Source organism: Oratosquilla oratoria, chromosome 31, assembly GCF_046742065.1.
Source record: "Oratosquilla oratoria isolate Oo_2021 chromosome 31, ASM4674206v1, whole genome shotgun sequence".
NCBI classification, from domain to species: Eukaryota; Metazoa; Arthropoda; class Malacostraca; order Stomatopoda; family Squillidae; genus Oratosquilla; species Oratosquilla oratoria.
This window is the reverse complement of record NC_134807.1, coordinates 4,453,896-4,478,720: the sequence shown is the minus strand read 5'-3', so window position 1 is coordinate 4,478,720 and position 24,825 is coordinate 4,453,896. Positions and strand designations below refer to the sequence as shown.

At 37.9% G+C, this 24,825-nt stretch overlaps 1 protein-coding gene across 8 annotated transcripts in view; it reads left to right on the top strand.

Annotated features, from left to right (window-relative positions):
- The window catches only part of LOC143041425 (uncharacterized), a 53,404-nt gene that overhangs the window by 316 nt on the left and 28,263 nt on the right, over positions 1 to 24,825 (top strand). For 2 of the 8 annotated variants that reach the window (XM_076213277.1, XM_076213276.1), the window contains exon 2: positions 14,121 to 14,240. The exons of 2 other annotated variants lie outside the window; for them this stretch is intronic. In XM_076213277.1, coding sequence (XP_076069392.1) covers positions 14,121 to 14,240 — 120 coding nt within the window. Of the gene's footprint in view, positions 1 to 12,354; positions 12,460 to 14,120; positions 14,241 to 24,825 lie in introns of all 8 variants that reach the window. 4 more of the 8 variants (XM_076213275.1, XM_076213274.1, XM_076213280.1 and 1 more) reach the window with 4 other exon arrangements.

The window sequence follows — 24,825 nt, the reverse complement described above, 5'->3', positions numbered from 1 at the left end:
ATAACGCAGATGAGACTAAAATATGCAGTTTGTGTTGATAAAGAGGTCGAAAGAATATTGCATTCAATCAAACGCGAAATATTAGTTAAATGCTAGCCGCGTATAGTGCCATCAGGGTTCGGCAGGGGTTGTGAGCAGGCGGAGAGACGATTGTGGATCGGATGGGAGTCAAATTAGCCCTAAAAAGTCTTGTCTCGGCCTAGCTTGCATGAGCTTTCATGCATCTACTTCGTGTCACATGGGGTCATATCATAGTTTTGGTCCAGCTTACATTGGCGATCCATTGAAGGTAATAGAGATGTTATGTCTTACAGTTCAATGACGAAATTAAAGAATCTTTAAATTATATGAAAGACGTCATAGTATACATAAATTGGGTTCGGAATTGTACCGAAAATTATGGATGGTTATTTCAGAATGATAGGAATGAGAAATATGTAATGAAGTAAAATTAGGCTAGCAGGAGCAATATTTATAGGAAGCCTGATGTATGGCCCTACAGTCACAGTGTACAAAATGGGTATCATGTGTAGTTAGTATTTTTTTTTTTATAGAATGTTCACATTTTTATTATAGCCCAAGGCTTTGATGTGATGATTATAGGTTAGATCTCCTCAGGTGTAGGTATTGTATTTTACCAGTTTTAGGGATGTTGCAACTTGGATTTGTAATTTTAGTCTTTAATCTACATAGAATTGTCATGTTTTGAGAAGGGATTATAGTGTGTAAAAAAGAAGAGAAAAAAATAGCATCATAAAATTTGTTTATTGTTGATTTAAGTGGTATATGACTGTGGATATTGAGTAGAATATGAATGTAGTAAGAAATCCGTTCCACTTTCAACCTACCTTTCCCATAGGAAGTTACTGCTATCTTCTGTAAGGGGGGAAAAGCGAGGGTATTTTTGCAGATGGGTACATGAAACCTAGAGGTTCCATCCACAAACATTATTACCCCCATTCCTACTCCACTAATGCATAAAAAATATATATAATTTAGTAGAAGCCCCTTCTCTAAATTCATCCAAATTTATTCAAGAAAACATAATTTCAAAAATATAAACTCTTATCCTTCTTAATGTTTAACAAGGTTTATTGCTGAAAAAATGTGTAAACGTGGAAATACAGTACACTTTTTATTGATAGGGGTTACATTCTGGAAACGGCCATTAATAATAAAGCCATTGATACCGATATGGTCGGATACCAGTAACTAGGCCTATAAGTAGGCCTAGTACAAGTATCCCTAGTCAAAGTATGTTAAATTTACTCTTAAGTATTGAATTTTTTTTCCTTTAAAAAGTATGCTAAATATATAATAGATGGATGAAAGTATAAATAATAATGAGTGAAAAAAAAGTAGTAAACTTATGATTCCATTAGGAAGCATTAATGAGTTTGTACAGTGTATTACAGTATCCATAGTACAGTATGTATAGTATTATCATCGTACAGTATACTTTATCATTGTTGTCCTCATTCCTTGGTAGGCCAGCAAATTATGAATAATGATAGATGATGAATTGTGATGAATGAGGTTTAATCATCGTCTCAGAAGCATGACTAGTTGGATGGGAGCTATGGCAATAGAATATCCCTGTAAAAGGAATTGAAAGACTGAAATAGAGTGACAATAGAGCAAGGTTACCGAAGCTATTGTGATCTAACATGAGCCCTTTGGCATGGCCTGGGAAAACGCGATTGTTGACACATCAACCGATGACCTGCACATATCAGTCTGTCTCACTGTTATTCTCTACATTATCTATTAATGGAATATGTATAAAGTATTAACCAAACTGTATGATGTTAGGAATGACTTGTGATTTGAGGGAAAGACCATGACAGTAGTTTCTATTTTGCTTGGTAATATTGCATTAGCCATGTTGCCAAATGAAATGAACATTTTAATTATCATTGTCTTTCCATCAAATCCCAAGGCATTTCTAACACCATACAGTCATGTTATGAATATATATATATATATATATATATATATATATATATATATATATATATATATATATATATTCCATAAATAGATAACAGAGAATAACAGTGAGGCAGATTGCCTTGTGCAGGTCATCGCTAGATGTGTCAACAATGGTTTCCCTGGGCCATGCCAAAGGGCTCATGATAGATCACATTTATTATAGTGGCTAGAATGCAAACTAAGCAAGCTAAGGCACATGCAATGCAAATATATGATACAGTAAATTGAACTTTACCTACCTTAGAAATACTAGCTAATCCATGGAAAATTTATGTTGGTCGAAACTATTGATAATATAGGATTATGTTGGTCGAAACTATTGATAATATAGGATTATGTTGGTCGAAACTATTGATAATATAGGATAATAAGGAAGGAATACTGTAGTTTGTGTTTGTGGAAAGTCAACCCTCAGTATAATGGATCCCATTAACCCAGATACCTGATACAATGGACATTGTCCGAGTAAAGTGGGTGTTGTCTGATGTATGATGATTCGATGATTTATCTTGATATGCACGCTATGAAATGTAACGTTACAGCTGTATTGCTTGTTCTTTTTCACCCTGAACATTGATAACCATTAAAAAAAACAAAAAAAACCTGATCATAGAATGTGGGGGGTCACTCAGCTACAACTACAAAATTAATATAATTAGGATGCTTATACTGGTATCTTCATATACCCACACACGCCTTACGATGCCAACATTGGCATCATCGCATGCTGAGGGTTAAGAGAGTTTAATGTTCATCTGGGTACCATTTTCCTTCATTAGCGAAGACAGCGTCTGGTAGATAGTATGCATGTCGGCCTTCAGCACTCCTATCAGTACCACCAACACCCAAAGTGTGTTTACGTCTGCCACTCTGTAATATTGTACTGTTACTCTGCATTATTTATTTTTATCTATTTATTTGTTTATCTTTTTTATTTGTTTATTTATTTTTTGCAGATATTTCTGTGATTAGGCATAGTTCAAGCTTGTGTTTTTCATCATGTCTTCAAGGGGTTAAATAATTTATAGTATTTATATATACAGTATAAATATATTGATATATACTGTACATTTTTTTTTATATGGTTTAACTGAGTATTGCATGTAGTGTATGTTATATACCATACAGTAGGTATCATATATGCCTATAAGTAGGTCTATCGGTTCAACTGGACGATTGGCTAAGACGAACACCCTTCTCCCCTAATAGTCCATATTAAAGAAGTCTGACTGTTTTTTCCAATATATATATGTACATGCAATAAAAACGCTTGGAGCGTGTGTTCACAAATGCGTAAGTAACCACTAGGAAAAGTAAACTAAGGAAGCAGAGCACTTTTGTATAATTACATCTTCAGTGCAGATATAAAGAAGGAATTAATTCCTTCTTTGTATCTGCACTGAAGATGTAATTATACAAAAGCGCTCTGCTTCGTTAGTTTACTTTTCCTAGTGGTTACTTACGCATATATGTACATATATACATACACAGTAAACATTCATTATATCAGTAAAATCCCAGAATCATGTGAGCGTGGGTATTTAACATGGAACTTGCATTGTCCAATAGCATCTAACCTAACGTAAACATTCTGTAGAAGAAATACATCTTTAAAAGAAATGTGTATGATACTGGAATAGAAGATATATATATATATATATGTGTGTGTGTGTGTGTGAAATAGTCCCTTACCCCCATATAAGGAAGTTTGCTAAGTTAAAACACAACATCCACTGCATACACATTAAAACCCAGTTAGCACCCCTCCCATTAAATAATAATTTTAATTATTGCCCTGAATTTTACTGGAAACCTGCAGCACAGTAGAAGCTTGCAATGATCATCAGGTCTTCTCGTATAGATTTTTTTTAACAAAACTTGGAGCTAGTACCTGTATTTTTTCAGTGTAGTACTTTCTGTCATAGGCATGTAGAAGTGGAAGGAGGAAATCAGGTGTATTTGGCTCTCCTTGTGGGTGTGGGAATGGAAGACAAAATTGACCAAGATGCTGAACACAGTCTAAAAACCGAGTGGGGGTTGCAGTTCTAGATGGTTGTGAGGGTGTTGATGGGTTTTGAAGATGAGAAGAAAGAAAAAAAAAACACTTGTCCATTTCATAGAATTCCCCACCTCTGCATGCAAGTACAGTAGAACAGTAAAACCTTGGTTCTTGAACACCTCACAAGTCAAATGAATCAGTTCCTGACAAAATAGAAATGAATAGTTACATAAAGAAAATTAAATGTTTTGCTCCAGTAGTTGATTAGAATATTGGTTCTCAACCGACCCAAATAGAATAAAATGGGGCGAACTCTAAAGTTTTGTGGGAAAGTATCACCCTGATAAGGCTGTATCCAGCAGATCGGTAAACTTGTTTCTGTCCCCGACCAAATCCGTTCTGGAACATTTTTACTGTACATGTTGTATAACCCTAATTGTATTGACTGGGTTGTCATTATTAGTTAATGTTATTATTTAAGGTAATAAAAGATGAGGTACCAGGAGCTCTGAAAATGATGAGAGAAGGTAAGGCACCTGGGTTTGGTGTCATGTGGGGTGTGAAAAATGGTACCATTATAGTGGAGTGGCTAATGAGGTTGTTTAATGTGTGTCTAAGGGAGGGGAGTGCCTGTATATGTTTTACAAAGGAAAAGGGGACAAATACAATTGTAGTAGTTTTAGAGGGATCCATTAGTTGAATATATTTGGAAAGATTTTTAGAAAAGTTTTAAAAGAGATGATCTAGAGAACAGGGAGTAATTGGTAAGGAACAATGTGGGTTTAAGAAAGGCAGATTTGGGAGAAGTTTTTGGCAAAAGGTAAGGGATTTGGAGAAAGTTCATGACAGGCTGGGTAGGTAGGCACTGTGGGGTGTATTCCAGATGTATGGGATTGGGGGGAACCTGTTGACCTCTCCAATATGAGTCAAATTCTCATGTGCAGCATTGGATGCCAAATGCACAATGCATCACTACTTGTGATATAAAATATGAAGTCACTACTGTATTACTCTTCTCTTTCACTATGAGTAATAATAAACACAGAAAATGGGATCAGACCTGTTCACAGAATTCGGGGATTACACAGCCACAACTACAATATAAATATAATAAAGATACTGAATGCCGACAGCCTCGTATACATGTGTGCCTCATGACGCCTACATAGGCATCATCATATTGAAGAGGTTATGGGCAGTCAGTATTGTTTCTCTGAATTCAGAAAAAGAAATTCTCCAGCATAAAAAAATTAGAAAGTTAAGCTGTGTCTCCCAGTATGAGAATGTGGCTTTATGTTATTTGAATTACATATTATCAGTGATGTCATTGATGCATTAGCACCATTATTTCTCTGGGTTTTATTTTTTCTAAGAACAATTCCTGAAATAGGTACACACACACACTGATGCAACATTATATTCACCCATTACCAAAAAAAGAATATAAAGAAAATTGAAAGAATCCAGAGAGCAACCACAAAAATGGCCCCAGCACTTTCAAACTTGTCATATGAAGAGAGACTGGCTAAATTGATATTACCAACTTTGGAACAAAGAAGAGAGAGAGGTGACCTACTGACCATCTATAGAATCATGAAAGGCACGGAAATACTTGATAGAGAAGACTTACTAAAATGGGACTAGAGAAACACAAGAAAACATGGAAAGAAACTAAAAAAGGATAGTTATAGAAGAGATCTGAAGAAAAACAGTTTTCCACAGAGAGTGGTGGACACTTTGAATGAATTGGACGAAAAAATAGTGTGTGCAAAAACCATACATGAATGTAAGAGCAAACTAGACACTGCAAGATACAAAGGCAGGACACCACAAGCATAACTTCCCTTCCCGTAAGATACAACTAAGTAAATGCGTACACTCACAGAAGAGACGGAAGATAAATTCAGTGGAAGGGTAATGTGTGTGGTAAGGAGTGACATAGAAATGGAAGAACCAAATCTGAGTGAAGGCAAGGCTGAAGCAACTTGCTTAAAAAATAGTACTAAAGTGTAAAATAAGAGAGATTTCATGGTGGCATATGCCCCCCCCCCCTCAGACAAGAGCTTGGAATGAAGCTGAATATCAAGAAGTATTATTGAATAAAGTTATTTTTCCTAAAGAAAAATATTGAGCAAAGTAGCAATATAGTCCTTATTGGAGATTTCAATTGCAGTGAGGTCAACTGGGAGGAATGAGAAGCAAGTGGCAAAGCAGGTTCCTGAGGAAATACCCTGTTAAGTATAGCAGTAGTAATGACCCAGTGGATAAAGGACCCGGGTAAGAGATGACACTCCCACAAGAGTAGACCTGTTACCAACCAAAACTAGACATCATCAGCTCATTGAACTATCTTTGCCCCATAGGAAGAAATCACCATGTAATAATTTAATTTCAGCTGGAGGATGAGAAAATAGAACCAAGGAATGAGTCACACAGACAAGGGAGACTTGATTTTAGGAAAGTAAGGTTGAACAAATTCTTTGAAGAAACAAACTGGGAGAAATTCATGAATACCACAGGAATGAGGAAATTGGAAATCTTTCTTGACATTTACAACTGGGGAGTGAACAAACATGTGCCAAAGACTAATGGAAAGAAGAAGCAGAAACAGAACTGGATTAACAAAAAGTGTGAGATTACAAATGAAGGCCAGAGATGCGGCTTGGGGAAAAAGGAGAAAGGGAAGTAATAAAACAAAAGCATGCAAACAAGATGGGAATGACTATACAAGAATTCATAGGGAAGAAGAAAGCCATTTTGAAAGAGGTGCAGTAGATAAATGCCAAGATGAACCGAAACTGTTTTACAGGTTTATAAATAGTAAATTGAGACGGAAATAGTCGCTAAACTAATAGTGGGTGGTGGGGGTCTTTGAAGAAACCTCAACTCGAATGAAAGTTTCCAATTGGTCTTTAACAAAAATAAGCACTTTTCTGTAGGAAAGTGAGGGGAGTAAAAAGCCAAGTTTAGAAGATATAAATGTAGAAGTGATAAAACTGGTTAATCTCTTGGGATCATTGGATGTGACAAATGCTTCAGAACCTGACAGGATGTCAAACTGAATATGTTAAAGAATGTGGGGAACAATTAACAGACAAGGTTCACAGTGTTGTTAAATGTTCATTGAAAGAATGCATTGTGCTGCTTGATTGGAAAAGGCAAATGTGGTGCCAATTCAGAAAGGTGATACCACTAAATTATAGGCTATCACTGGCCAGCACAATAGTGAAATTTGTGGAAGATTGATGGACTGAATAACTTGAACAGATGAACATTCCGACTGTTGGTTTGGCTTCAGATCTGGAAAAGCATGTGTGTCAAACCTTTTAGGCTTTTACCCAAGAGTGCACTGTAAAAGAGAGGGTTGGGTAGAGTATGTATACCTTGACTTAGAAAAGGCATTTGAGTACCTCACAGCTGACTTGTGGAAATTGGAGCAAGTTGGAGGACTGAGAGGCAAACTTTTTGAATGGATGAAAGATTTTTATAAGGAAAAATGCTTGAGGACAGTAGTAAAGGATAAAAAGTCAAGATGGAGAGCAACAAGCGGACTTCCAATAGGTTCAGTATATGCACCAATTATGTTTCTTTATGTCAGTGACATGGTGGTAGGAACAACCAGCTATACCAACATGTTTGCAGATGATGCAAAAATCACGAGAAGAGTGAAAATTGTGGTGGATGGTAGACAATTGCATAAAGATCCAGACACTATTTTTGTATGGAGTCAAGAATGGAAAATGAAGTTCAGTACCAAAAAATGCAAACTGCTTTAAATGGGCAATAATGGCAAAAGACCATCCTACTATTCCTTGGGAAGTTAACCCATTAAAAGAGTAAAAGAGGAGAAATATTTGGGAGTGTTGATAAAAGACAACCTTTTACCCGACAGACATATCAGCAGGATTGTGAGAGAGATATACCGACTACTGCAGAAGATCAAAGTGATGTTTCACTATATGGATGAAGAGGTGATGTAAAAACTTGTTGAAACCCTGATCTGTCCGAGACGAATATGTGTCAGTAGTGTGATCTCCTCATAGTATGAAGGATATAAGATCACGAGAATACAAAGGGTAGCAACCAAACTGGTCCCCAGCCAGGCAGATAAACCATATGAGCAAAGACTGGGTGTGCCAACTTTGAAAGACTGAAGAGAATGAGGTGATATGATTACAGTATTCAGGTCACTAAAGGGGATAGATTGGATTGGAAAGTGGGAAGGCTCTCTTCAATACAAGTCAAATTCCCATGCACAGCATTGGATACTCAATGCCTAATGATTCAATGATGCATCACAGTATTCACTTTATAGAATTTAAAGTCACTGCTGATTCACTCATTCTCCTTTATTCTGAGTAATAATAAACAGAAAATGAAATCAAATCAGTTCACATAATTCGGGGGTCACTCGGCTATAACTACATATTGGTCACACTGATAAGGCCTAAACTAGAATATGTGGTGACATTGTGGTCACCTAGTACCAAAAAGAATATAAAGAAAATAGAAAGAATTCAGAGAGGAGCAACAAAAATGGCACCTGCACTTGCAAACTTGTCATATGAGGAGAGATTGGCTAAACTGGAGTTACTGGCTCTGGAGCAAAGAAGAGAGAGAGGTGACCTACTGACCATCTACAGAATCATGAAAGGCACAGAAATACTCAATAGAGAGGACTTGTTAAACTGGGACAGGAGAAGCACAAGAGGACATGGAAAGAAAATCATAAAACATAGCTACAGAAGAGATCTGAAGAAAAACAGTTTAACACGTAGAGTGGTGGACACTTGGAATAAACTGGAGAATGAAATAGTGTGCGCAAAAACCATAAGTACTGTATTCTATTCATTTTTATTTCAGAACTTTGCTTACATGAATAAAACACTTTTGCCATAGATCATCATGCATAATGCCATGAAATAACAGCTGCATTTCTTAGAACTATGATGATGTATGAGCTTGGGTAAAAAAGGATACAGTAATAATTAACTCAACAAAAAAATCAGTAACTATCAACTCAACAATTACAAACTGTAAAGAAGAAAATGTCATAGAAGAAAGGTGTTTATTAACATAGATAAGTTGTTAAACTTATCATTATTGAATCCCAGAAATTCTCCATTGTTATTATCATTCAAACATTCTTATCATTTGTTCATCGATTAATATTCAGTCATTAGTGGTCATGTCATAGTTATTGTCTTGCTCCTCAAGACTTCATTTTCATTCTCATCCTCATCTTCATTCTTGTCTGTCTTTACTGTACTTGAAGCAACCATCCATAGTATTTGAAATGGCACATTTTCTGAAGGACTTGGTAATTAGTTCATCAGGGATACTGCCCCAGGCTTCTTTCACTTATTCTATGACTAAACTCAATCTAGGTCACCAGATATCATCCAAGATGTCCACAATTTCTGAATGTAGGTCTTGAAAGGCTTGTTAATTGAAATGTCAAGTGACTGCAAAACAGGTGCAACCACCAGAAATGACTGCTTGTTTTGTTCCATATACATTTAACTTAGCCTTGATGGACTCCCAGCAATGTGACTTAAACATAATCCGTACTAGAAGACTTTGGGTTTGAGCAAAGCCCCTGGTCTTCTCGTACACATTTTGTCCAACGAAACATTTGTTAAGTTTTCGTCCATTCAACTCTTAGAATGTATTTCCACAATAACATCTGGTGGAAAGGACTATTTTGGTATATTCTTCATTTTGAAGGTAACCATTGGACAGAACTTTTATTCATTAGCTTGACATGCTAATACAACAGTTAAATGTTGTTTCTCATGCCCTGTAATTTTAATGGAACAGTTTATACAGAGTCCTCTTTATGCGGTAATTCTTTATCCAGTAAATTCACAATTATGGTATTTGGTAATTACTACCCTTGATTCTATTTACGGTAAGAAAAATTCACAGATACGGTATCTGCTAGATATTTTGAAGAGGAAAGAGCAGGGCGAAGGTATGTCTGCCATATCCTATTATTACATGTTATGATGGGTTCGGTATGCGGTAAGGCTTTCAGGAACGCATATGTACTGTATAACGAGGACTTACTGTAATTGTTCTAGAAGGCAGTTTGAATGCCAAGACAATAATTGAAAACAGTACAAATCACACATACAGGTAAACGTCGACTTACGATGGCCGCGACTTACGATTGTTCGACTTTACGATGACGACGACGACGACGATATGATAATTTAACCCCTTCCATACGGTGCCGCACACGTAGGCGTCATGAGGAGCAAGTGGATTCGCGACGCTGCCATATCGGCGTCTTGATTATATTTATTGTAGTCGCCCCTGTGTTTTTACATTCTCTGAAATGTGCCCTGAATCCCATTCTCTGTGGTTTTCAAAATTCGCGGGTGAAAGAGAGAACGATCGATATAAGCGGTGACTATATTTTATGATGCGAGTATTATTACGTCACGTCGTACGGCTGGCATTGGCTGCTGCCCGCGAGATTTAAATTCCGTACTGAAAATACATATTATAGTGTTTGAATATGGTAAAAAGGATAAAAATAATTAAATAAACTACTGTACATGTTTAATAGGCTATATTCAGTATCTCTGGTGGTTAATATACAGGTAGGCTAGGTACAGTGACCACGGAACAGAGTGATACACAAATTGGGGATCGACTTACGATGAAATCGTCTTACGATGGCTCTATCGAAACCTAATGCCATCGTAAGTCGACGTTTACCTGTACTTTCACTACTGCATCAAGAACGAAACTGAGCACTTAGAGAGCACGGGTAGAGGAACAACGCAAAGACAAAGTTTACATGCAAGAAACATCCAGAACATTTGAGAATTCAATTGAATTTCAAAAAAATATTTTGTAATTTAGAGCAAAAATATATATTTATGTATTTATTTTTTATTCTATTTATTTATTTATTTTTTATTTTTTATTTTTTTATTCTAATTTCGAGTTTTGGGGCATTTGAATTCAGGGGGCACAATTGTTTTTTCCCACCAAACAAAACATGTTATGATGCTTTCTACCCTTCATGAAAAACATTCGGAATTTAGAACTTATCAGTTTTCAGAATTTCGGATAAAGGGTTGTGTACCTGTATCCTGTATATACATACATATATACATATATATATATATATATATATATATATATATATATATATATATATATATTAAAGCTTTCCAATGCATGGCTGAAGTGCCGCATGTAGAAAGGGAGTCATGCACAGTAAAAAACAAAAAATGGCGTCAAAGATTGGCAACCTTCAAACATATATAGCTCAGTTATTTTTCAAGTGATCTTGTTAAAAAGAAATTCTAGTTAATCTTATAACAAATATTATTCACTGATGTATATGTTTTTTTTCAGTGCCAATGTTTCAAACAATTTTCTAACAATTATAGTTTTAATATGAGTATTTTTGACAGAAATGCATACTCTAAAATTTACTTTGGCACTCAATAATGAACACAAAGATGATCACTGCTGTTGTTGTTTATGAGAGTAGTTGTAAATCCATAATCCATGATTGGTCTGATTCATCAATGGGTAAGGCATGTGTTTGTAGCTGATGTTGACACAAATGCATTCAACCAATCTATGGTCACAGTCAAGGATGCGGTTAGTGTCAGTGCCCTCATCATGCTCCTGATTGGCCATACCTCTATGATATAGTTCATCCTGGTATTCAAGAATCTGCTGCAAGTCTGTTGCAACACTATTAACATTACCAACAGTATCATTAGGTGCGTTCTTTTCTGATTAGTGCAGGAGTACTCTTGAAACATTAGCTGTTTCCTTGTGTTCTTCAAATCTGTGACATCCCTGCCAGTTTCCTCCCCAAACTTAACCTCATTGCCTAACTTCATACACTGAGCATACATCTGTCTTGGGAGCATTGAACACAGTGATATAGTCCCTTGTGAACCCAATCCTGTAGAACCTCTCTAACACTTTTTTAGCCTGTGTGATGCTCACACATCCAGCTTGTGTACTGGTTATATAGTTCGGCAGTGGTACAGTGAGTCCTCCTTATACAGTAATTCTTTATCCGGTAAATTCACAGTTACGATGTTTGGTAATTACTACCCTCGATTCTTTTTACTGTAAGAAAAATTCACAGATACGGTATCTGCTTGTGTTTTGAAGAGGAAAGAGCAGGGAGAAGGTGCATCTGCCATATCCTAGTATTACATGTTATAATGGGTTCGGTGTATGGTAATTTCAATTTGCGGTAAGGTTTTCAGGAATGCATGTATACCGTATAACTAGGACGTACTGTACCGCAAGCTTCCTCAGAGTAACACCTGTGAAATGTGTGCAGCCAGTAGTAGTAATTGACTTTGTACCTTTGCCAGCTGGACTGTTCACTGATTGGCTGCTGGGTAGGCATAGCAGCATGCTGTGCACTGATTGGCTGCTGGATAGGCATGGCAGCAGGCTGTCCACTGATTGGCTGCTGGGTAGGCATGGCAGGAGGCTGTCCACTGATTGGCTGCTGGGTTGGTGTGGGTCAACATCATCTCCCTGTCACCCAGTGTTTGACTCCCTTCTCTAGTACTCATGGGTTGTCAATAGGAGCGAAGTAATACATTTTTTTAGGAACTTTTTACGTTACTTCTAACCATGCAAGGGAATCGCATCCAGTACCAATAAACCGAGCCTGGCCAAGAGTGTTGTATGATCCCCTTTCTAACCACTGAGCTTCAGTTTAGCACATCCTGGTAATTCCATGACATTGTAATCACAGATTGTTGCTGTTAGTGACAAGGTAGTGCCGTTTTGCATTTATGTTAAGTGGATAGGTGGCTTCCCATTTTTTTATTGGAATGTGGTAAAAGAAAAAATGTGCAACCTACACATGAGTGTATAAGGTACAACTCAGGAAAATAGGGAAATAAGTTGAGATATACAAAAAAGTTGAAGTAAGACATGTGCCACAAATCCCTTCTCGAACAAAGATATGGAAGGACCAATAAAGTAATTGAAGCTCCCACTTCAGCCTAGATGCAATAAAGGCCCTGACTGAGACAATCTAATACTCTTAGTTGGACAGCAAAATTCAAATTATCTGGAAAAGAGCCCGTATAATACTCGTAATAAAATTAAACAAACCAAGAAACCTATCTTCCTAGAGACCCGTCTCACTACTTCACCCCATATCCAAGTTAATGGAAATATAAATGAATAAATTTTTGGCCCATGATCTCTCAGGAGACTGGCAACAGCGTCTGGATGGGACCATAAGTCACTTAAACAAGAGCTATTGTGTTGTCTGGGGATTGTTAGTGTGGGACATGGTTGTACAAAATGTTTAGTGTTGTTATTCCTTAGACTGTATGTCCAAGCAGTCTCATTTCCCCAAGGAATGCCACAGCCAAAATGGGGTTTTCCCACAAATCCTTTAAGGAGTGTATGTTGTGTTGTTTGCATGCGTGTGTGTGTGTGTATAATGCAGTCTTCCATGACATGTTGAATAGTATGGGGTGAAGTGTTACATCCTGGGCATTTGTCCACAATGCAGTCATCCTGTCTCTTCTGGTAGCTTAGAAGGGCTGGGTGGTGGCTGCATCACAGTTTGGCCAGGTGGACCCTGTTCTTTCATGGGAGAGAGGATTCAGCGGGATGGATATCAGGGGGTCTGGCATGCAGCAATGTGTTGTCTTCCAGTGTGTTAATGGAGCAGTGAGTGATGTGATTATGAATATGTTTCTGGAGGCTGGTATTTGGTGGTTTTGGAGGAAGAGAAGAGAGTATTTTTGTGTGATAGATTTTTTTTTTTTTTTTTTTTTTTTTTTTTTTTTCCTTCTTCCTTGGTGTGTGTGGGTGTTCTGCTAGGTAGTGTTGCATCTGGGGCATTTTGAATCTGGTCAGGCTTGTTCTGTGTTGGTACTGCCTTAATGATGAGCCATATTGGAAATTATGTTAATTCTAAGCAGTTTAATGAGTTTGTGGAAGTACTTGTCAGTACCAAGGTGAACCCATCTCAAAGTAGAAATTACCCTTAAACTTGGTGAGATGGACATAATTATGAATCTTTTTATCATATTTTTCATGGTATTATGCAATAATATTTTATGATTTAGGGTAAGTAGATTTTTTAATCAGTTCAATCATTTTACAGGATTTAAACATAGACAAAGAAGAACCTGTAAATAGCCAATACAATGCCTCAGTGTGTGGCATTTGGATGCAACAACCAAAGGCCAGTCACCACTCAGATGTGTCTTTTCATAAGTTGAAAGTAAATATTTGATTTTATCAAACAGTTTGCAAGTGGTCTTTTTTACTGTGATCTTTTTGCACATTTGGCATTCTTTTGCTTGAATAACACTGGGCACCAAAAAAAAAAAGGGAAAGAAAGTGCTGTAGTAAATCAAGTATGCTGATTCTGAATCTGAATTCAGAATTGTTGTAGCACATCGGGATTTTGAGTTATGTGCATGATTATATATTAATACCATATTAGTATCAGGAATAGTTAAGTACAAGGTAAATAATTATTATGATAGTGTATTAGTACTGTATATAATGTACATACATATACCAAGGCTTTTTTCCCCCTTACACTGGAGGTAGCCAAAAAAACAGGCATAGAAATCATTCCCACCCATTCCATCCCCTACATACTCCACTCCCCTCCGCCCTCTTCATTCCCTCTTATCTTGGCACCTCCTGTATATAATGTATTTAGGTTAAAGGAATTCTTATTTTATTTATTGTGTGCTCAGCTCAGAAATGTTTGAGACACTTGGTCTTGTGCTTGTCTGTTGTGCTCGTCTCCCATCGTAGGAACCATCAGTAGTCACCCATCATGAGTGGGTTGAACTGGCCTTGATACCTCATTTCAATCTCGTGTATATCCTGGTGGAACCTCTCACCATGCTTGTCACTAATGGCACCAAGATTTGTTGGAAAAAATTGAGAATGCAAGAAGTGCATTATAAGGGACATTCAGCATCCCACTCTTTCAAACACTGTTAGCATGTTTATTAAACCGGCATGGTTCTCAGTAAGGTGCTGGAAGCTACAACCGTCATGCATCATTTCTTTTATGAAGTTTTTCATGTGACCTAGTTTGATATGATAGGGTGGAAGGAAGATCTTTTCTAGGTCAATTAGGGGCATATACTGCACACTGCCAACCAACTATTGCACTCATCTTTTTTAGGTCAGTCATTTACATTGCAATGATTGCTGTTGTCATGGCTGTTCCAAAGACACAGGAAATACATATTTTTGGTATATCCCAGCTGCAGTCCTAGGAGGGAAACCACCTTTAAATCACCACAGATATTCCACTCATGAGCTGAGTAATTAACTTCTTTCAGAACGAGTTCCATCAATTCATAAATTTCTTTCAAACTGGTGATACAACCCACAGGAATGGAAGATTTTTTCATTCCGAATAAGTAACAACACAGATTTGTGACTAATTTTACTCAAGTCTAAACAGTCAGCATTCATTAGCCACATGCATGTGTCTTTGATTTTGCATTAGTACTTGAACAAGCATTATTTTCTTGCTTGAAAAGGACAGATACATCTTCATGGCAAAAATGGAACCTAGAAATTTTTGTACTCTCTTGTAGGAAATTCCATTGCTGTAGTCTGGATCCCTAAATATCTGCCTTCTCCTTTGACAATGCTAGGTCTCTTACTAAATTGTTCAAATCAACTTGATTAAACATTCATGGCTTCTTTTTCTTAGAATCAACTGTGTACACTTCCATGAAAAGAGAATCAAGGGGTTCCTCATTTTCAAGTGAATCATGTGATGAGGGAACTGGGTCAGAGTATATGGGACCAGTTTTAGAGCCGACTTACAATCTGTATACACAGTTTTGCTGTGGTTTTCTTTGAGAAACTACTAATATTGATATGGTTTAATATCACAAACTCCTCTCATTGGAAGGCTAGGATGGTGCCCCTCACAGAGGACATTGTAGCATGGAATTTAATGAACCATGCCCTTGGTTCAACTTCACCGATGGCAGGATTCGAACCACCATCCCCTCAACCTTCGCTGCAAGTAACGATGCCCTAACCTGCTCAGCCAGTGAGCTTCCCCATGATAAATGTTAGTCATGCAAAAGTAACAATCAGACATGATTGGTTGGCTCGCCATTCCATTGGTATAACAAAGGCATTTCCTTCCGTTTTCCATTCAGCCGCTATGTAAGCCCTAAGTAACACATAGTGTATATATGAGGTACCCACCTCACGTCTTGGTCCCCAACTTTACACCCGAAATAATATAAATAGTTTTTAATTTGGTGCCAATGTCCCTCTGCTGGTCACACACAGCAAATTTTCCAGACATAACAAAAGTTGTTTGGGTGATTCACACAGCTTCTCCTATTCATGATCTAACAATGAACACTGTTAAAATAGTTATTGTGCAGAACGAGAACTACACATACCACATATGACAGCACTGCAAATGACACTGAGAGTTACCAAGAACAAACTGATGTATTTGGCACTTACACACAATCTGTTGCTAAACTAACATTCTCATCATTTCTTTTATTGCTGTTATTTATTTGATTTTGCATTTAGACCACTTTGATTGTAGCAAATCTTATAATACGGCTGATATCTATTAAAGTATAGTTATAATTTTGTCGATGTGCACAACTCAAAATCTTGAAGCGCTAGAAAAATTCTGAGTATAGATTTGGAATCAGCATCCTCGATTTAGTGTGAAATACATGCTTTTACCCCAGCAGCAAAATCTTTGCTGTCCAGTGTAATCATTTGTGAAGTTTGGGCAAGAGTTTGTACTCGTATCTGTGTTTGTTTAACCAGATCCATAGAATATCCTCTAATACCATATATGACCATATCATGAAGCCCCACTTTGATTTATCAGGAGGTAGGGGCTTAAAAGTGGTACTTTAGTTACATAACAGGGTCAACTTGGTTTTAATTTTGCTTGTAGCAGAGCTCCTAACTCATGGACTGGAATTGTTGTTTTTGTGGATACTTTTAACTAGCATTTGTTTGCCTTCCTTTAGAATATGTTATATGGTACTAGTACTTGCTATTGAAGTCCCCTTTGGCTAAATACAAACAGCAGACCAAAGAGGAAACAAAATACTAGATCAGGTCCCCAACCTAGATTTGGCAAATTCTACCAACCGCTCCACCATATACAACCTTATCTACGTAACCAACATGCAGCTTCCCCAGATACAGTAAACCCTCGATATAACAGACCTCAATATACCTGTTATCAGATATAATGTACAAAAAATCTGAACGGACAAACCCTCGCTATAACGGATTTTCGTCCGTTATAGCGAGTGATCCTCAGTTATAACGGATCTTTGGATATAACTGTCCCAATAACGTCCTTTACATCAAGGGTTTACTGTATTACAATGTGCTCACCCTCCTAAACACAGACATCATCGGAAACCATACATGATCTCCCCTGAGACCACTTCCCAGTTAAGGTTACCATAGAACTAGAAGGAAAAAACATACCTTGCATACAAGGGAACATCCATAAACTACAATAGTGCAAATTGTCAAGAATAGTAATAACAGTAGATGATAATTGGTGTCTCAATTTTCACCAAGTGGATACATGCAGTACCGTACTGGCTGGCAATGGTCCTTTGGCTGTGTCACAGATCTCTTTCAGAAGATTTTTTTTTTTTATTATTATTATCATATATTTTATAGGTGTGGGATTGTTTCTGTGTCTCTGACTGAAAGTAAAAGGATGGAAATTGTCACTGTGTTTTCTATGTATGTAAAGGTGTAAGAAGTGTAGTTGATTTTGATAGAAGAATCTTGGGCTCGCTCCAGAGACTTGCGTCAACTCCTTAGGGCTGCAACTCCTGATGGAGGTGAAGGGGTTGGTGGGTTATGAATATGGGCAACTCTACTGTCCATCTTGCAGGACTACCACAAGCAAGTACCTATCATTGGTTCCATTGGCAAGAATACAGAAGAGGAAATAGAAAAGTAGGAAAACTTTTGCCATTGACTAGTCGCCATCTATTGACTGAGAAGTAGAAGAGGTAGTAATGACCATTTGAAAGGCCAGGAAGAAATGGTAAGGACCATTCAGAATAGACGTAATACGAGGCTACTGAATGAAATACAGAAGAGGAAATAGAAAAGTAGGAAAACTTTGCCATTGACTAGTCGCCATCTATTGACTGAGAAGTAGAAGAGATAGTAATGACCATTTGAAAGGCCAGGAAGGAATGGTAAGGACCATTCAGAAGAGACGTAATACAAGGCTACTGGATGAAATGCAACTACTACACACAGGAGAAAATAGATTGACTGAAATCTATCAATCTGTTGCCCAAAGTCTTTTTCGGGAGATCCACAACTCCCAGGTAACAGGGAGGAGCCAAGAAAGTGCTCCATAGGTCATTCAAGGAAGAAATATTGTAATATTATATGGGTATAGCCAGGGTGAGGCACTATAGGATGAGGTGCTTGGTGTCCTCTGCATGATGGGTGCATCTGTATTTTCTGCTGGTACTGTCATAGTGCTGGATGGTGACTTGAATGCAAGCATGCCAATATTATTCTAGTTTCTTATGGGTCTTAATTTTATTTATTTATTTTTGGGTTGTAGTAAGAATGTATATATACACACAATAGTGTGTGCAAACACCATACAAGATTTTAAGAACAAACTAGATGTTGCAAGATACAAAGACGGGGCACCACGAGCATGGCTCCCCTTCCCATATAATACAACTAGGTAAATAAACATACAGGGTGACACACAAGTTCTGTCACAAAGTCACAAAAAAAAATAGTCAAATCTCAACCAGTATATTTCACAATATGTATACATGTTAACAACGTCTCTACCAATGTTACAGCAAAGAATTATTAGATGAACCAGTATCATTTCTTTATGACTGCCCAAAGTTTACTAGGCACTGCCTTGACAGTGGCACAAATTACTTCTTCTGATATTTTGTCCCACTCATGCTCTTTCTTTAAAGCTACTACTTAACAGCAAGAATTTGCACATGCATTGGCCTCTAATATGGACCAGATGCTGAAGTCCATTGGGTTAAGGTTGAGGCTTGAGGGAGGACATTCTTCCTTCAACAAGAAATATGGGGTGTTGTCATGAAGCCATCACTTACTGTTGGCAGTGTGGGCAGGTACTCCATCTTGCTGGAAGAGAAATGTGCCATTGTTGAACAAGTCTTGGCTCAGTTGCTTCACAACAGGCTCAATGATAAGTTCTTCATAGCTTGCAGCCCTTGTCTTCACTCCTTCAGGGGCAAAAACAAGAGGAGTTTTACCCCTTGAGGATACTCCAGCCCAGACCATCACTGATGATGGTTTTTGTGTATGATAGACATTCCTAGCATCCTTTGGACATGCGTGACGATTTTCTGCAATAACCCTGCACTGTGGCTATTATGAGCTTCTTCGACAGTGAAGAGCATCTCGTCTGTGAAAATGTTTTCCAGGCTATGAATTTCGAGCCATTCAAGCAGTGCATGACTTGAGCAAGTCTCTTCTCTTTTGAAGCAGTTGTTAGGCTGTTAGCTTTACTGCATTTCATTGAAACAAGTTCCAAAATTAGAGTAGGGGATGAGCCAATAGATGGGGCAATGAAGAAGTTTGAGGTGCCTGGTAAGAATCTTAAGTGGCAAAATGTTGTTGATGTGTTGAGAAAGTGAGTTTGATGTTAAAGTGTCTAAGAAGTGAGATTCTAGTCCTAACATTTGAGTATGAAAGACTTGCCAGTAAAAATCAACAAGAAAAGAGACCCACTCAAAATTCATCACTAGCACTGACTTTAGACAAGAAAAAATACAAATAAAGTAAATAAGATAAAATGAAATAGAATAGTAATCATTTACAAGCAATTCATAAGAACCATCTTAAACTACACCTTCATAATGTGGTTCCCAACAGTCACCAAGTCAAACATACACAATTGCAGACACTACAAAGCGGAGCACTGAAAATGATGATAGGATGCACCTTAAACACCCCTATTGGATGCCCACATACAGAAACCAAAATACTCCTGATAGAACACCACATGAAAATTACAGGAACACAATTCTATGCCAGAACCTTAAACACTGCACACCCATCATGTGGCACAAGAATGCAACAAAAAACTACACCGGCCTGGCAGCATACTACTCAAATATCTCCTAACAATCTACCACCTATATCACACAAGACATCCACAGAGAAACATATACACAACCAGATAATTAAACAAGCCCTTCAATAAAGACTGCTGAACTCAATATTCCAACCAATCAACCCCCAGGACATAAGCCCCATAGAGGAAACCCCACCCCTTTTGTGCACACCCACACCAGACGAGAACCATATTAGCATGCTTGCATTCAGGACTTCACCTAGCAGACATTGCCAACACAGAATAGGCTTGGCCACATATTCAAACTACCCCATGTAAAAGGCACAGAACACCTTGTACTACAATGCCCCAGACATCAACACAGTATCTTTTCCCTAAGTGATGGTTCCACTCAAGGGCTGATACCAGTTTACTGGAGGTCACAGGTCTTGTGAAAGAAAGACCAAGGGCAGTGGATTGAGTGAATGGAGGAGTGGGGGTAGAAGTAAACTGAAGAGTGAGAGGAGCAAGTAAATGTCTTTGGGGGAATGAAGAATGTCATGAGAAGTAGGTAACTGGGAATGGATGTGAAGAGAAGGGATGATTGTACCTGTGACATTGTATGGGGCAGAACCTTTTAATAGTAAAAGGTTGAAATATGAGAAGCATGATGGGCGTTACAAGGATGGATAGAATAAGGAATGAGAAGAGCAGGAGTGGAAAGTGAGCTGGCAGATAGCGTAAATGAAAAAATACTGCAATAGTTTGGGCACATGGAAAGGATGAATGAGGGAAGATTAGCAAAGAGTGGAAGGCAGTGGTGGATGGAATGAATCTTAGGGAAAGACCAAGAATGAGACGAGATGGGGTGAAGGGAGCCGTGAGTATAAGGGGAGTGTCTGTTGAGCAGGAAAGTGAGCAGTCTAGAGATAGGTGTGAGTGGAGAATGAATGGAATATAAAATGTCGACCAAAGGGATTTCTCCTTGTCTTCTCTAATTTTGCGATAGAGGATGGGGAGGAAGGATTGCCATGTAAATAAAATGGTTGGCCCTGCTGTGGATGTAGTGTGCCTTGCTGCATTGCTTCTAACCCAATGGCCAGGGGACAATGATGACCCTTCATCCTCAAGGAGCTAAAATGAAATGGATGACAGATGGGAGTGTGATGCTGAATGCAGCCTTGGGTGGCTAACTCCTTTATAAGCAGGAAGAAGCCTATTGATAGATATATATAGGGAAATTGTTCAAATATTTTGTCCCCTTTTTGGTCTGTTCTTTGTGTTCAGCCTAATATAGATGGTGTGTATTTACGTCACTTACCAGTGTGGGGTTGGAGTTGGGATGTAGCCTTGGTGGGCTCATGACCTATTTGTTGTAAGTAGTTTTCTTTATCTGTTTGTGTTGTGTTGTCTGTTAGTGTTTGTCTAGTTTCTCTTGTATTTTTGGAGAAGGGCATGCTGTTGTGTATTAATGCCATGAATCCACCTTTGTATTGTCTTAGATGTGTCTTCATTGAATGTAGGTAGCATGGATTGTGGTTTAGTTTCCTTATTAGTGATATGTGTATGTTGTGTTTATGTAGGAATTGAAGCAACCATGTGTTTGATACCATTAATGTTTATTTATAGTATGTTTAGTATATTTTTATGTATATATTTGTGTTTTTTATGTGTGATGGGTGGATGACCTGTCATCCATGAGGAGCCAAGATGAGAGGGAGAGGGGTGGTGGATGGGAGTGGAATTATGCCTTTTGGCTATAGCTACCACCCTGGTAAGGAGGAAAGAGCCCTTGGTATATGTATGCATGTCTGATATGTGGTGGCTGCTGCACAAACTCTTTGTGCAGAGTATTGGTTTGTGTTGGCCAGTGTGGTGCGAGTTGGATCCATCTGTAGCACGTGTTGCACTAGATGGATATATGAACAATTTGTGCATGTAGGACATGTATATAGATGTAGATTGGTTTCTACCTCTCCAGCTAAAAGGAGGTGTGGAAGGGCAGGTACTAGAGGACCGGCCTCCTGTGAATAACAGTACTGTAGTGAGGTTCTTTGAAAACTGAGACATTAAGCTTCTCAGGACAAATCACTGTTTTCCAAATCAAATTGTTGCCCAAACTTGTTTGGATGAATTAAGAGGGGTTCTCTCCCCCCCAAAAAATAATCAAAAATTGAATTTGTTTTGCAATGTTTAGTGGAGTACTAACTGCAAATGCAACTAATACTTTGTTTTTGGGTGCCTTTATGGACTAGAGTCTCACATCATTCATTTATGTTTGAGTTTAAAAAGCTATACTCTTTAAGGAATGATGATACTTTTATATTACAGCTACTAGTCTATGCTGTTCCCTTGAACGTGTCCTTTACCTTTTTTTCTACCTCTTTGGGATTCCCATGTGGTACAAAGAAAAGAATTCTGCCTTGGTGTTTCCAATGCACACTATGGATGTGTCAGCATTAAGTAAAACTAAGTTGAAAGGGAGGGGTGTGTAGGAGTGTGGTTGGGAAGATGTCAGGAGTGATGAATAGCTGAAGGAAGAAGTGATTATTGTAGAAAGATGATGTTGGAGATATGTTAAAATGAGGTGATGATAGCAAACAGCGTTTAAGAAGAGGGCCAAGCAAAATTATACATGCCAGAGGGTGGTTGATAAGGTATTAATGGATTCTGTAGGTATACTGAAAGTACAACTATATATGCACTCCTTCAGCACATTCCACTCCCTTTGGCACACATTCACCCCTTCACTCCGGGCCAAAATCTCGCGGGCAGCATTAGCTGCCAGACGTGCGATGTTGCATCATAATACTCGCGTTATAAAAAATAAAGTTACCGCTGTATTTAGCTTGTTCTCTTTCACCCGTGAATTTTGATAACTATAGAAAATATGAAGCCAGTTTACAGAGTATTGGGGTCACGTAGGTACAACTACAATAAATATAATCAAGACGCCGACATTGGCATCCTCACGTACCCACTTGCTCCTCATGACGCCTACATAGGTGTCATCGTATCGAAGGGGTTAAACAATCTCATGAGCCAATCCTCTATTACTTCCTCTGTCAGATACTGTACAGAACATCCAGCTGGTGAGTTGATAATAGCAAACACTTTTAACCCCTTCCATACGGTGATGCCTACGTAGGCATCATGAAGAGCAAGTGGGTACGCGAGGCTGCCATATTGGCGTCTTGATTATATTTATTGTAGTTGTACCTGCGTGACCCCCATACTTTGTAAACTGGCTTCATCATATTTTCTATGGTTATCAAAATTCACGGGTGAAAGAGAGAACGATTGATACAGCCGTGACTTTATTTTTTATAATGCGAGTATTATGACGCAACATTGTACGTCTGGCAGCTAATGCTGCCTGCGAGGTTTTGGCCTGGCATGAAGTGGTTAAGAAGAGAGCCAAGGATAAGTATACATGGCAGAGGGTGGTTAATAGGGACTGTAGGTATCCCAAAGGAAGGATTGGAAGAGGTGTAGGTATTCACATTATGTATTTTCTTCTACAGATACTGGCATTCTGTCATAGCTGTAGCATACATAATTTATATAAATTGCAAGTATAATCCAAGCCAAATGAGGTATTGGTAAAATGGTGTGTGACATTGTACACGTCGCCCAGCCTGTATACCCACCATGCTTTCTGGGTTTCCATGGCAATGGAGGACATGTGGAGTATTATCAGCTAGTAAATGGTGCAGTGAAGAGTTGAGCTACATCTACACACACAAGAATTTTGATTTGAACTTGTGGCATTTTTGTGAATTACCAGCTGAAGGAGAATACGATTTGAAGCACATTTTTGTGATTTAGTTAGCCAAAGGGTGACAATATCCAGAAAGGGTGGCAGAGAGTAGCCAATGAATTACAGGCCCATAAGTTTAACCTCAATCATAGGAAAAATTATGGAAACTATCATTAGAAATACTACCAGACACCATTTAGAAAGTAACTGGTCAATAAATGATAGCCAGCATGGATTCAGATGGAAATGTTCTTGCATGACTAACCTACTTGAAATCTTTAACAGATTATGACAAAATATAGATTTAATATACTTGGACTTTTGCAAAGGATCTTGATACCATCCCACACGAAATACTACTTGCTAAATTAGGTTCACATGGAATAAGTGGTAGCCTATTAAGTTGGTTAAATGATCTTAAAGAGTTCTAAATTGCAAAATTTCTAGATGGAATTTTTTTATAAGTGGAGTTCCTCAGGGTTGTGTTCTTGGGTCACATCTATTCATGGTATTTATAAATTATATAGACCATGGACTGAAATTTATTGTATTCAAATTTTCTGATGATGCAAAACTATGTAGAATGGCAAATGATCACTTAAACCAATTTGGTATTCAAGAAGATTTAAACTACAGCAATGGTGTGAAAAGTAATGACTAACTTACATAAAATCTACAACAGATAAATTATAATAAGAGAAACAGCATAGATTTAATATATCTAGACTTTTCCAAAGGCTTTTGGTACCATCCCACATGAAAGACTACTTGCTAAATTAGGTTCACATAAAAAAGTGGTAGTCTATTAAGCTGGACTAGTAATTGGTTAAACGATCTTAAACAAAGAGTTGTTCTAAATGGCAAAACTTCTAGATGGAAAATTTTTACAACTGGAGTTCCTCAGGGTTACATTCTTGTGCCACATGTATTCCTGGTATTTATAAATTATATAGACCATGGACCGAAATCTAT